The sequence below is a fragment of the Penicillium hordei genome (assembly GCF_028827395.1).
Source record: "Penicillium hordei strain IBT 12815 chromosome Unknown utg000002l_segment0_segment0, whole genome shotgun sequence".
NCBI lineage: Eukaryota > Fungi > Ascomycota > Eurotiomycetes > Eurotiales > Aspergillaceae > Penicillium > Penicillium hordei.
This window is the reverse complement of record NW_026623143.1, coordinates 3,094,851-3,108,460: the sequence shown is the minus strand read 5'-3', so window position 1 is coordinate 3,108,460 and position 13,610 is coordinate 3,094,851. Positions and strand designations below refer to the sequence as shown.

Below are 13,610 nucleotides of genomic sequence, written 5' to 3'. Positions count from 1 at the left end.
AAACATTGAATGTATATTGCTGGAAGTGTATACGGAGCACAGTACCGAGATGTGTTGTCTTAATACTTTGGCTATGATATGGCCGAATGGTGGTTCGAGGTGGTTCCCCCCAGTGGATCCGAGCTGACCGAGTATTCAGATAGCTCCAAACGCCGTTATCACACCACACCACCCTTTTAGGAGTCGACCACGTTGAACACTCCTGCACAAGCTGGATAGATTTTCGAATTTCAACTTTTCTCGTATAACTATTTAAGCTTAAATATGTCCTTTTTTTAATACTGATATATTACAAGGTACTAATGTTATCCATCACGTGAAATCACGAGACTAGTACGAGGCGGTCAGTAACCGCCGCTCCTCACCGGGAAGGAGCCAATCAAAAGGCCCAACGCGACCCAACGAACGGATCAACAACGAAGTTCCCCCTTGTACAGCACAGACGGCTCCTCCTCCACAACATTTCTGGTCGACTTTGTTTTCTCTTCCATCTTCTCGTCCATTCCTCCATTCTTCAGGTAAGGACATCCCCCGCCCCCTTCCATCGTGCATTTACCTGTCAATTTGAACCTAACCGAGAGTTTCAGACCACCGCGTTTGTTGTTTTGGGTTTCGTTTTCCCCTCCTGATTTTTTAGCCTGAAAAAACATTGACTCGATCACAATGAGAGAGATTATCAGTTTGAACGGTATGTCAACATCGTCCATCTATTCTGCTTGTCAGAATTGATATATTTTATTCAATGGACGCGCTGACATGACCTTCCTCTACAGTCGGCCAGGCCGGTTGCCAGATCGCCAACTCCTGCTGGGAGGTAACTATCACCACCCCTATTGAGGGACAAGTCTTCGGTAAACTGACAGCATCGATTTTCTAGCTGTACTGTCTGGAGCACGGTATCCAGGTACGTTGAAATTCCAATCAAACTCATGGTGGCGCCCAATCTTGACTCGGGCACCCGTACCCCCTATTTTCTTGCCGAGAGGTAAACACCCGCGACTAACATCGATGATAGCCCGATGGATTCCTCACTGAGGAGCGCAAGAAGGCCGACCCTGACCACGGATTCAGCACTTTCTTCTCTGAGACTGGTATGAAAACCCTGATGAATATTTTTTTACATGGCCCCCCGCCTTGATGTGCAAAATTCCAAAACATGGCTTCCTAACATTCTTTCTCCCCCCACTTCACAGGCCAGGGCAAGTACGTTCCCCGTACCATCTACGCCGATCTCGAGCCCAATGTCGTCGATGAGGTCCGTACCGGTACCTACCGTTCGCTCTTCCACCCCGAACAGATGATCACCGGTAAGGAGGATGCTTCCAACAACTACGCCCGTGGTCACTACACCGTGGGTAAGGAGATGATCGATGAGGTCCTCGACCGTGTTCGTCGTGTTGCCGATGCTTGTGCGGGTCTCCAAGGTTTCTTGGTCTTCCACTCCTTCGGTGGTGGTACCGGTTCCGGTTTCGGTGCTCTCCTGATGGAGCGTCTGTCCGTCGACTACGGCAAGAAGTCCAAGCTGGAGTTCTGTGTCTACCCCGCCCCTCAGAACGCTACCGCCGTTGTTGAGCCCTACAACTCTATCCTCACTACTCACACCACCCTGGAACACTCCGACTGCTCCTTCATGGTCGACAACGAGGCTATCTACGACATCTGCCGCCGCAACCTCGGCATTGAGCGCCCTAGCTACGAGAACCTGAACCGCCTGATCGCTCAGGTTGTTTCTTCTATCACTGCTTCCCTGCGTTTCGACGGTTCCCTCAACGTCGACCTGAACGAGTTCCAGACTAACTTGGTGCCTTACCCCCGTATCCACTTCCCTCTGGTCGCCTACTCCCCTATCATCTCCGCCGACAAGGCCGCCCACGAGGCTCACTCTGTCACTGAGATCACCTCCAACTGCTTCGAGCCCCACAACCAGATGGTCAAGTGTGACCCCCGCAACGGAAAGTACATGGCCACCTGTCTGCTCTACCGTGGTGATGTCGTCCCCAAGGAGGCCCACGGTGCCGTGGCCACCCTCAAGACCAAGCGCACCATCCAGTTCGTCGACTGGTGCCCTACTGGCTTCAAGCTCGGTATCTGCTACCAGCCTCCCCAGCAGGTCCCCAACGGCGACCTTGCCAACCTCAGCCGTGCTGTGTAAGTTTTCCGATTCTTCCGGGTCTTGGAACCCGATTCCAACTCTGGTACTAATTATAATATAGCTGCATGCTGTCCAACACTACCGCCATCGCCGAGGCCTGGTCCGCTCTCGACCACAAGTTCGATCTCATGTACTCCAAGCGTGCCTTCGTTCACTGGTACGTTGGTGAGGGTATGGAGGAGGGTGAGTTCTCTGAGGCTCGTGAGGATCTCGCTGCTCTGGAGCGTGATTACGAGGAGGTTGCCTCCGACTCTATCGAGGGTGATGAGGACCTGGAGCCCGAGTACTAGATTAGCCATGTTATGTGACTGGTCTTCGGGACTCTTGGTTGTTTCACTTCTACGGGTTGGCTTGGGGACCAACATGAGTCTAGAGGTTCGGTCTGCATGCGTCTATCGGGCTTCTTGCAAATAGAAGGGAACATAAGTTTTGCTGCCAATGATTTTCTGGCTTTGTTGTTCGATATATCTTTAATATCCCTTAAGCAGCGATGAAATTTCCCCTCGTTCCATCCACCTTTGGGGTTTCTACATACGTATGTCATTGTTATTACTCTCTGAAGTTGTCTCTCCTTGGTATCATAAAGTGCGCATGTTGTAAATAACTGGGGTTGACTCTCGAAGTGTGCTGTCTCATAGTGGGGGATTGAAGAAATGTCTTGGGCACCAGGTTTGATCAACATCATGTAGCATATATCTAGGTTTACACTGTACGAAAGCCTGACTTGAAAGGAAATGTCATTATTACACTGAACACTCTTCGGGGCGCAAGGGAAGAGATGCATACGGACCAATCTAGTTATAGTAAGTATAAGGAAATCTGGTTATATTGTTCCGTGGTAAGTCGTCCCCGGTGTCGTGGACTAAGTACGCGCAGCACTGGCCGCATATCTGCGTCCAAGGCACTACCGTCCATCCCCGATGTCCATGTTGAGTGGAGGCATTTTGAATGCCCGTTCAATCTAGATAGAATGAAAACTGAAAAAAAGAAAAAAGAAAAAAAGAAAAACCTAAGAAATACACTGCGAAACAGCTTATGTTTTGAGGGCTTTCAGGCCATGCAAGATCCGGAGGGCCAAACAACCAAGTAAAGGCCAAGCAGGGAACCAGGACTAGGCTCTCATGGTACTATAACAGTAGGTTTCAGGGTAAGACAGTCAGGTCCACAGATATGGATGTTATACGGGGTAGTGAAAATGGGAGTTTTGTTGAACGTCTATATATTCTGGTGCTAGTGACAACCATACGGCTTATATGTTCTATTTCCTAGAGGCCATGTTGATATTGGATGGAGAATATCCTACTTCCAAAAGGAGATCGAAGATACACACAACTTGAAAGTTCTAACAATTTACTAATCGGGCCAGGAGCTGCCAGTGTTGACCTTGTTCATGCAATGTCTATACTTCCGGCTTTGTCTATAGTATTTACAACATAGTATATCATATCAGATCCCGCTCTGGATGCCGTTTCAGAGAATTCCACTGAATATGTTTGGATTGCTTACTATAAGCTATGTTTTGCTTTTTTAACCCGTCTCTTTCTAGCTGTAGTATCTTGTGACAGTCGCTGTCTTTGATGTACTGTATATGCAGAATTGAGATTCGGAAACCACGCAAGGAACAACTGGTTCCTTGGGTCCACTTGTATAAAAGCAATTCTCTCAATTGGTAGTCTCCAAGCTCTATCAACATCTTTCAATTGTTCTTTGTAGTTAGTATCCCCCCTTTCAAGGCGAGACAACGTGTTGGGATCAGAATGGGCGCTAGACTGACTGACCGCCTTGAGAACCCCAGGAACCTTCCCTACGACATCGACTCCAGCCACTTTCTATCCCCATTCCTCTTGAAGGTTTATTTTTCTCCTTGGAGCTCGAGATTCATTCATATCTCGTGTCCTTGCCGTCTCTGTGAAATACTGCGCTTCACCCATGCTTGTCGCATATTCAGACTAAGCTGACAGCATCCCGTGTCTCCAACTTGTCCCTCAAGGCCCCCAACTATTGTGAACTTATTGGAAGGCGGGGAGTTAAGCTCCTCCTAGGACACAGCAATGGCTGATACCGGTGAGTAATATTTAATATGCCTTGTCAGACCCAAAATGAATTGCAGGAGAGCTTCGGCGCACTTAAGGAGAAGGCCCGCCGACCTCCGTCATCACCACCCCTCCCCTTCATACACCCGCATCTCCTATGCGCGACCTAGCGGAGCTGACGGATCATAATCCTATAGCACAACGACACCCGAATCTTCACCTCACTCCTGAGGAAAAGCGCGTTTTCTTCCAGCTTTTCCAGGCTGCTGATACCACCAACCTCGGCGTCATCACTGGTGAAATCGCCGTTCCATTCTTTGAGAAGACTCACCTATCCCCTGATACTCTCGGCCTGGTATGTGGATATAACATTGGTGTTGGATCGCAACAATGGGAGTTCTGGCTAATTATTGGTGGTTTAGATATGGCAAATTGCGGATAAAGAGAACAGGGGTCTCCTGACCCCGTCTGGCTTCGGTATTGTTCTGAGGTTAATTGGACATGCCCAAGCTGGCCGCGCGCCTTCCGACGAGTTGGCTCTACAATGTGAGTGATGTTTCCTTGAGAGAAGTGGAACTCATGCTAATCCTGCATCTGCTTCATAGCTGGCCCTCTGCCTCGTTTTGATGGAATTGTGGTCGACACAACGGCAAGTATCCCGGAATCAGGAACCAAAAGCCCTCCACCTGGACCGGGTGGACCTATTCGTGTTCCTCCACTTCAGCCGGACGATGCCAACAAATTTGTTTCGTTGTTCGAGAAGTCGGACGTTAAGAATGGGATGATCTCGGGTATGTAGCTCTTCACTGCCGAGAAAATGTCACCGAATCTAACAAGTTTGTGTTCGATATATAGGTGAAATCGCAAAACAGATATTTGAACGCGCCCGGCTTCCCAATGAGATTCTGGGTCGTATCTGGTTTTTGTCCGACACCAAGCAGCGCGGTGCCTTAGATGCCACCGAGTTCACCATTGCCATGCATCTCCTGACATCATACAAATCTGGTGCCCTGCGCGGCATTCCTGCGACCCTCCCACCTGGCCTGTACGATGCGGCAGCTCGAAGGGGATCCGCCGCTCGTGCGTCTTTTGGGCCGAGACCCGATGTGCCACCCATCCCGGCCATTCCCCAGCAATTTACTGGCCCTCAGCGAACCACAAGCCCCATGAACCAACCCAATCGTTCGCCTTTTGTAGGCTCTATTTCCGCCCAGGCCACTGGGGGTGACTGGCTGATTACTCCACAAGAGAAGGCCCAGTTTGATAGCATTTTCGAGACTGTTGATACAGCAAAGTTGGGACTTATAACTGGAGACCAGGCTGTTTCTTTCTTCATGAAAGCCCAGCTTCCCGAAGAAACCCTTGCTCAAATCTGGGACCTTGCGGATATCGACGCAGATGGTCAGTTGAGCCGGGAAGAATTTGCTGTCGCTATGTACTTGGTGAGATTGCAGCGTAGCGGCAAGGAGCAGCTGCCACAAGTGGTCCCTCCCGCGCTCATCCCGCCCAACATGCGCCGCCAAGTGCCGGCACCAATAGCAGCCCCCGCACCCCCGGCACCCGCCCCAGCTGTGCGGACAGCTGCCGACGACTTGTTCGGCCTCGATTCGCCTGCACTGCCATTTGCCCAGCCTCAGATGCCTCAGTCTACCGGAGGCTCCAATAATGCTTTCCAAACCCCGGGATCGCCTTCCTCTAGGGCATCCCCTCAGACGGCATCGCATACCTTCAAGCCTTTTGTTCCAACTTCTACATTTGGCCAGAGCTTGCAGCCACAGATCACTGGTGCATCAGCCGGAACTCCGACCGCAGTTCGCTCCCCCCCGCCTCCCTCGGATGATCTCCTTGGTGACAATGACCCCGAAGAATCAAACAAGTTGACTAACGAAACCACTGAGCTCGCGAACTTGTCCAACCAAATCGGTTCTTTGGCCAAGGAAATGCACACTGTGCAGGAGAAGAGGACCTCTGCTGAACAAAACATTACACAAACTTCGCAGCAGAAGCGTGACTTTGAGGCACGACTGGCACAAGCACGGTCCATGTACGAGCAAGAGGTTACCAACTTCAAGGCACTTGAGGAGCGCCTCAAGTCGTCTAAGGCAGAGACACAGAAGCTGCAGCAGCAATATGCATTGCTGGACGGCAGCCGCCAGGATCTGCACAACCAATACACGCAAGTTTCGACCGCCTTGGCTTCCGACGAGCAGGAGAATGCCAGCCTGAAGGAGAAGATCCGCCAGGCCAATGCCGAAGTTGCCCAGCTGAAGCCGGCACTGGAGAAGGCGCGATCTAGTGCGCGCCAACAGAAGGGCCTTGTTGCCATTAACAAAAAGCAATTAGCTACCGTTGAAGGCGAACGGGACAAGCTCCAGGGTGAAATTGACGGTCTGGCTAGTGAGACTCCACAGTATTCTGACGAGTCTGCGACACCGGCCGGCAGTGTGCCCGAGGTTGTAAGCCCTGCTGACTCGACGGCAAGCCAAAACACAAACCCATTCTTCCGTCGAACAGGTAGCTCAAGTGAACAGGCACGGTCCCCCGATGTCTCGAATGATCAGCACAGGGCATTTGATAGTCTCTTCGGACAGCCATTTGCAGCTGCCCCTGCTGCCGGGCCACCACCCACTTCGTTCCGCTCCGAGTCGCCACATGTCGCGGTCACATCTCCTGTTACCTCTGCTGTTCCGACTCCATCGGTCTCTCCTCCCCCTGGCTCTTTGCCTGGCGCATTCCCTGCCGGGCCCTTCTCTGAGCCACCGCCTGCCACCCAGTCCCGCCAACTGACCCCAAACTTCCTGCAGTTCAACGATAATCAGTCTGTGACTTCGTCTACTATGGTCTCACCTCCCGCCAGTCGATTTGGCGGCCCTGAACCCCCTGGATTTGATACGCTTTCTCAGGGGGGTACCAGTGACTATGGACCTAAATCAGTGGCAGAATCTAGCGACCACAGTCGTGCACCAACCTCGGCTTTTGGAGGTACCCCGGTACGGTCTCCGTTTGAGGAGGAAGGACCAAACACCTCAGCTAGGTTCCCTGAGGTCCCAGCCGCAGCTGCTCAGCTGCCCGAATCTGCAACATCCCCTGTCGCCAATGAGAGCCAGGTCGAAGGTAGCAAGGACCTAAGCTTCGATGAACTGTTTGGCAGCAAGGCACACAAACGGTCGGAATCCCAGCAAGGTAACGACTTCGAGGAGGCGTTTGCTTCTATGAAGCATGTGCCTGGAGCTGAGCAGACAAATGGAGCTGCAGCAGCCCGTCCATCCGAATTCCCCCCGATTCAAGAGCTACACCACGACGATGACGAAGATGAGAGCTCTGATGACGAGGATGCTTTTGGATTCGATGACAATTTTACGCCTCCGGTACCAGTTGCCAAAAAGGAGACACAGCAAGATTCCATTGATGCTGCTCAACTGGCTGCTTTCCCTGTCCCGGGACACTCAGCCAAAGCCCCGTCTCCTGGGGCACTACCGAGCCCTCCAGGGTATGAAGGTCCCAAAGAAGACAAAGTTGATCTTCCTCCTCAATTTGGTGGCCTGTTGCCTGAGCGCGCCGATCCCACCGTTGCACCGGATGCACCTCATTCAGTGGACCACATCACTGGTGCGCCAGTCGTAAACAACGAGACCCAACGAGACTCTGTCTCAGATGCTGCCATCCCGGCCGGTGGAGCGAAGGTGGGAGGACCGGACTTTGAGGCAGCCTTCGCGGGAATGAACCTTGCGCCGGCAACCGAAGCCGATGACGATGACGATGACGACGACGAGCCACAGAGTCATGAAGCCAAGAACACAACCGACTTTGATTTCTCTTTCGACTCGCCGTCCCAGAAGCAGCAGGCTGTCTCCGGTGCCAATGTTGACCAATCCAGCTCCTCTCAGTTCTTCGCTTTCGACAACAACGTCCATGCATCCGCCGCTCCGCCCGTCGGATCGCCCAGCGAGGGAGAATCCAAACCGGCTGCGCATGAATGGGATGCGCTCTTTGCGCCTCTTGATAACCCCAAGCCCGACACAGGTGAAGACTCGAACGGAGCGAAATCCAAGCAGCCCGGATGGGCTCTGAACAACGACACTGGTGAAGATGACCTGATCCTTCAGCGACTGACCGGCATGGGCTTCACTCGGGATGAGTCTCTCGATGCCTTGGAGAAGTATGACTACAACCTTGACAAGGTAGGTTTTCTTTCGCGTTCGGTTTTGCTTTTGCATCATACTAACTAAATACTAGGCTGCGGACCACTTGACTTCGAAGACTTGATTATGACACCCTCTCTTTCTCACTGCACATATCTCCTACATACTATTTTGCCTTTGCACCTATGTCTCTCATTCCCTGATGGAAGCCCTGGACTTGATCCTCAATCTACCAGTGACGTCCGTTGCATCCATATTTCCCTCCGTTTGTCCAGCGCTGTGTATATCGTTTCCTTTCATTTCCTTTCCTCATGTTGCGACCACATTGGTCTCCTATGGCACCGGCTCATTGTCTAATGCCATTGGTCGGGACCAAGGAATTTGATGTGTTTTGTTTGTTTGCCTGTGTAGTGTAGTAATAATCCATAATCGTGTTAAATATTTTGATCTCTCTTGGGCTTGTGTATATGCGTTGTCAGATGTTGCCCGCCTTATCCTACAGGTCGTTTCTTCCTCGCCATCGCCGTTAAAAGTCGGGGACAACCAACACCCCAGTAAATCTAGAATAGCCTTGGAAAGTTTCAGAGACCTTCAGACGTATTACACAGCAGTTTGGAATCGTGAATGCTTCTTTGACTATTGTGAGAGAGAATAAAGCACAATCTATGCTTTCGCGTGCCGGGTCTGCTCAATGTACGCAGAAATATTTGGCCGCGCTTCAAAGGCCTCCACAAATTTAGCAAGAGTTGGAGGAAGAGTATCCTAGCGATGTGGTGAGCACAACCTATACTTGAAATGGGGTACAAATAGCACTCACTGGAATGGTACCCGTTCTTGTATCGTTGTCAATAGACTGATAAACAGCAAAGTCGGCATAGGTGATCTTATCACCAAGGAGGTAAGGTCCCTCGACATCGGAGTAATACTGAGCGACGACATCATAGTAGTTGGGTACATACTCCTTCTTGTAGGACTCGGTCGCTCCTCTCAAGTTGGCTACCCATTGAGACTGTATGTTGTGTAAATAAGGTCTCCTAACCTGATAGAGAGGGGATTTGTATTCGTTGGTCACATACCCTCCAGTCAATGTAGATATCCGCCACCGCATCAACCAGGTATTTCTCCCAGTTGGTGTTACCGTCGTAAGCACCGAGATCACGCGAAAGATAACGCAGAATTGGAATGTGCTGTTCTTCCATTAGACATGACTCGAGAAATTTAAATCAGATTCAGCGTACCTGAGTGATCACAGAGCCACCATATTCAAGGGTAGGTAGTTGACCAGTCCTGGTAAGTCCGTTCTCACGCAGCTTTTTGCTGGTCTCTGCCCAGGTGTTGTCGTAAGGGTAGAGGACTTCTTTGTAGTCCAACCCCGCATCCTTTAAAAATAGGCTGCAAAAGGTTAGTTTAACTATAATTTGTTGTAAGTAGTGACTTACTTCACGACCTCTCCGCGGCCTAGTCTGCCAATACTGAGATAATGGTAAATAGTGGGGGTAGCCATTTTGAGGGGTAACAAGAAATAGTTTCCGTCTGGAGCTTAGAGGATGGAGTGAAGTAAGCCTGTAAGACGTTGGATTTATAAGCTGTACACGTACTTCTGGGCTAGATCACCTGATGGTGAGATTGAGATCCTGACTTATCACCATTCGACGCGTGTAACTCAAGCTTATTTCATTCTTAAATCGACTCTATCGTTAGTTTGTGACGCTGTCGTTCCGTCTTTCATTATCATACCGCCGTCGGCGACTGGCAATCAACGAAGACTTTTACACTTCACCTGGGTTTGCCAAGTCACTTCAAGACCGCAGATTCCTAAGCCGTTCGAAGTGATCTCGCGCTGTTCACCGCAGTCGTGCAGCATCTCGGAGATCCGATATCATCTTCTGTTTGAACGCCTACAAGCTGAGACGGGTGTCAGACAAATCGGGAGCTTTCGCGGTACTCCTACAAGTGCAAAGGATGAACTAAGATACTAAAAGTACCTCAGTCGCTTGTCCCCCTGTGTTGGTCAATCTCTGCCTTGCAGAATTTTCGATGCATTTCATTGGATATGATCGTGCTAGCATGGATTCTTGCGGCTGAGAGAATCGTGGTGTCTTCTATGCAAAGTTAGACATTTTGGTTTTTTTTTTTGGAGACATTGGCACATGCCAACACACTCTTCCAAGTGCCCAAGGAGACCCTTTACCAGACTTCACAATAATAGAAGCTGAGGCATCCGCGGCTCGCATCCATTTTTCACAAGGAGCTCCACAAGCTCGTATCCGGAACATATTAACGGAGGCTCTGTACGAGATTCAGTGGAGTCGAAAATTGCGATCGACAGGGTCGTGGGAAACAACCACAAATGAACGAGCTTTTTACGTCCCTTAAAAAAGGTTCTAAGGTGATCAAACCTATTTGTGTACTAACGGGCCTCTACGATCATCTTAATAGGTATCTGTGCACTTCTCGTATTAAACTATAAGATCCTTCGCCAAGTCCTCTATATCTCGTATATTTTACCCCAATCTCGTGTTTGACTGGATCACGACAACTTGCCGGCTATCATCGCCCTTGGCACTTCCTCTTGTAGGTAAGCTGGGGAGGATGCGAAACAACTTTATTCGGTTGAGCTAAAGAAAAGCCCCTTTCAATCGGAAATAGAAACGAGGTCGGGCCCCTATATAATCTTATTCTTCGCCGCGGCCACATCAGGTTCTGCAACCACTCTCTTTTTCCCATTCTCTCTCTGTGCAATATTTCGTACCGCAGCCTCCACAGCCACTCCTTTAATATTCCGGTTCATATATACCCTATCTTTTATCATGCGTTTCTCATCCCTTGCTATCTTGGCTCTGGCCTCTGTCGCCGTCGCCGATCTCAAAACCTGGAACGACATCGTGGGCGACATGCCCCAGTGCATCAAGACTTGTCTTAACGACTTCTACAACACCGCCGGTCTCAAGGACAAGTGCGGAAGCGCCGATTCAGCCAGTGTCGACTGTCTCTGTGGTGTTAAGAGCTCAGTTTCGGATTTCCGGGACAATGCCTCCGACTTGAGCTCATGTATCCAAGATGGCTGCGACACCAATGAAATGGCGGACGCTGCTTCACATCTCGGAGACTTCCAGGATCGGTTCGAGAGCCTCGAGGATCAGTGTAAGAAAAGTAAGTTTCTCTCGCATGTTTTCTAGTTCAATCATTTATGGGGAAAATAAAAATACTGATTATAATTTGTACAGGCTCCTCCAACGGTGCTAGCTCAATGGCCCCGGGATTCAATGCATTGCTCGCCTCTGGGGCTCTGCTTCTGGTGGGCGTGGCCCTTTGAGTTGATTCGGTGATGATTTCAATGTTGTGGACTGGAGATCGGACATACTCTAGCAGACCAATCACTTAATTAATACAACCTTTGATTGGGACATACAAAAGTCCCGAATAGAGAACAGAAAATCAACAAATCAACCTACTATGAAATAAAATATCTAGATATCTAGGACGAGCACAGGAGTAGAGCCCACCGAATTCGTGTACATGGTGCACTCTAGGTTAATTTACAATAGAAACATCGGCCTAGGAAGTCATCATATTAAGTAGAAATTGCTACATATTCAAGTACCTGCTTTATCGAGGCTTTACTATTGAGACCTCCCGTTTGCCATTGCAGCAATGTTCCAAAGACATATAAAGTATGCTGGTGGTTCATACGTCTGGATTGATGAAGTTGAAGGTATAACTTGTCTAAAATAAGGTTGCAGGTACGTCCAAAGATTGAGTCGTAATATAGTTAAGAACAATGTATTTAAGTATGGCAGGGCTAGAGAGAGAGAGAGGGAGAGAGAAGTAATAATATCCTCGACTGTCCCCTACAAGACAATCTTCCAAGCTTGTCCCTTGAACACACCTTGAAGAACCATATAGTTCACTTTTCATACAATTTCACCTCCTTCGCCTTTCCAGAATCGCCTAGAATGGGTATTCCGGTATGCCCATGACCTTTATCTTCATCATTTGGACAGATAAACAACAGGGGTAGTGGGTCATTTCTCCACGATGGCATATTTGAGCGCCGGGTCTTCAACAAGGTCCCGATCAATGTCGCAGCCCCAAGAAGCCATACACATGCGGGTAATATAATCCACCTCCAGCCAATGGAAACGAAGATGATATTCGTCATGGCCTGCCCAACAGCCATGTCTGCATTGGTCACGTTCGAGTCTGCAGCAATGTAGGCGGAATCTCAAAAAGATCCTGAGACTGCCCCGGCCACGTTTCTGACAATACAGGGCAGCCTACCAGACAGCCCAGTACTGCACCCTGTAATGTTGCCTTTCCTGATAGCATGGATAGTATCAGAGCCTGCGTAGAGCTGTAGCGATCCAAACGAGAAGCCTCGGAAGAAAGAGGGAATGTCATGCTACTGACACCAGAAGAGTAGTATTGCTCTCTTCCAGTGAAGATAGCTCAAAGGAATGACTGGATAGCACTTGAGGAATTGGGATCCACCAAAAATGTTTGGTTTTGTTGAATTCCCATGTCCTCCCCCACGGTGGACGTAGGGAAATACCAGGAATGTTTGTTTGTGCAGCCAGCAGTTTATCTTTCCAAACAGAAAGCGTTTCCTCGCTATATAAGCTGTTGTGAACTCTCGGCTTGAAACTGCGCACAACAGGATCAATTGAACATTCCGCTGCGGTTCACGGATCTGACTCGGCTATGAGTCCGTATAATCCCAATGTGGACATAACTTTCGATGCGATGTATTGTATCACATATGTGCCATTTTTATATACTGATGCCAAGGTGCTCAAGGTGAGTGTTGTAATTGCCATTGGCTGATAATACGGCGCATCTGCAACAAACCATGCTGAAGTTTGGTTGCCCGGAAGACCGACAGTGCAGTTTGGTATGCTGACTCCACCAAAAGTGATCGAATGGCACGATCGGGTATAGTATCATTGGCTATTTACGTGACCAAAGTAATTCTCCACCCAAAGCGTCGTATTCTGGGACATTTCCCAGAGTCTGGTACCATTTCAGGATAGTGATTGATCTGGTTCTGAGAGGAGGAATCGAATGCCAATGCCGGAATTGTCGCTAGTCCACCGCAGATGGCAAAGTGTCTACATCAGCTTAGTTTATGATCCATAACGGAGAACTTGCGTTTTGGCCCACCTAGCATGTAGCATCCAAATTAGCCGGAAGCTCCCATAAAACCCACGGCTAGCAGAATCAAAAGTGGGAAGATCTGATAATGGCCGCATGTTTTGGGACAACCATATCTACTTTAGCTGGCCA

The 13,610-nt window shown here is 49.6% G+C and overlaps 4 protein-coding genes across 4 annotated transcripts; 3 read left to right on the top strand and 1 right to left on the bottom strand.

Moving 5' to 3' along the window:
- The first annotated feature begins 268 nt into the window (after positions 1–268).
- Positions 269–2,713, top strand: N7537_004493 (tubulin alpha chain). The gene is made up of 7 exons (XM_056895550.1): positions 269–518; positions 588–688; positions 774–814; positions 878–904; positions 1,016–1,091; positions 1,194–2,148; positions 2,214–2,713. Exons 2-7 carry the CDS (start codon positions 664–666, stop codon positions 2,440–2,442), a joined length of 1,353 nt encoding a protein of 450 aa, XP_056755298.1. The 5' UTR covers positions 269–518; positions 588–663; the 3' UTR covers positions 2,443–2,713.
- A 1,490-nt stretch (positions 2,714–4,203) lies between these two features.
- N7537_004492 (EF hand domain protein) lies at positions 4,204–8,451 on the top strand (the record flags this gene model as incomplete). Its single annotated transcript, XM_056895549.1, has 6 exons — positions 4,204–4,216; positions 4,383–4,540; positions 4,608–4,731; positions 4,791–4,976; positions 5,041–8,366; positions 8,422–8,451. The coding sequence occupies 6 exons, from the start codon at positions 4,204–4,206 to the stop codon at positions 8,449–8,451; spliced, it is 3,837 nt and encodes a 1,278-aa protein (XP_056755297.1).
- A 539-nt stretch (positions 8,452–8,990) lies between these two features.
- Positions 8,991–9,831, bottom strand: N7537_004491 (glutathione S-transferase; the record flags this gene model as incomplete). Its single annotated transcript, XM_056895548.1, has 5 exons — positions 8,991–9,089; positions 9,145–9,336; positions 9,404–9,514; positions 9,566–9,719; positions 9,767–9,831. 5 exons carry the CDS (start codon positions 9,829–9,831, stop codon positions 8,991–8,993), a joined length of 621 nt encoding a protein of 206 aa, XP_056755296.1.
- A 1,306-nt stretch (positions 9,832–11,137) lies between these two features.
- On the top strand, positions 11,138–11,643 carry N7537_004490 (uncharacterized protein; the record flags this gene model as incomplete). The annotated part of the gene is made up of 2 exons (XM_056895547.1): positions 11,138–11,480; positions 11,555–11,643. 2 exons carry the CDS (start codon positions 11,138–11,140, stop codon positions 11,641–11,643), a joined length of 432 nt encoding a protein of 143 aa, XP_056755295.1.
- Between the last annotated feature and the right edge of the window lie 1,967 nt (positions 11,644–13,610).

What these genes read in the sequence shown, in the direction of transcription:
- N7537_004493 (XM_056895550.1), top strand. Translation starts at nt 664, where the DNA reads ATGAGAGAGATTATCAGTTTGAACG. An exon ending in AGAGATTATCAGTTTGAACG is followed by an intron (nt 689 to 773) that starts GTATGTCAACAT and finishes CTTCCTCTACAG; the next exon opens with TCGGCCAGGCCGGTTGCCAG. An exon ending in GCCAACCTCAGCCGTGCTGT is followed by an intron (nt 2,149 to 2,213) that starts GTAAGTTTTCCG and finishes ATTATAATATAG; the next exon opens with CTGCATGCTGTCCAACACTA.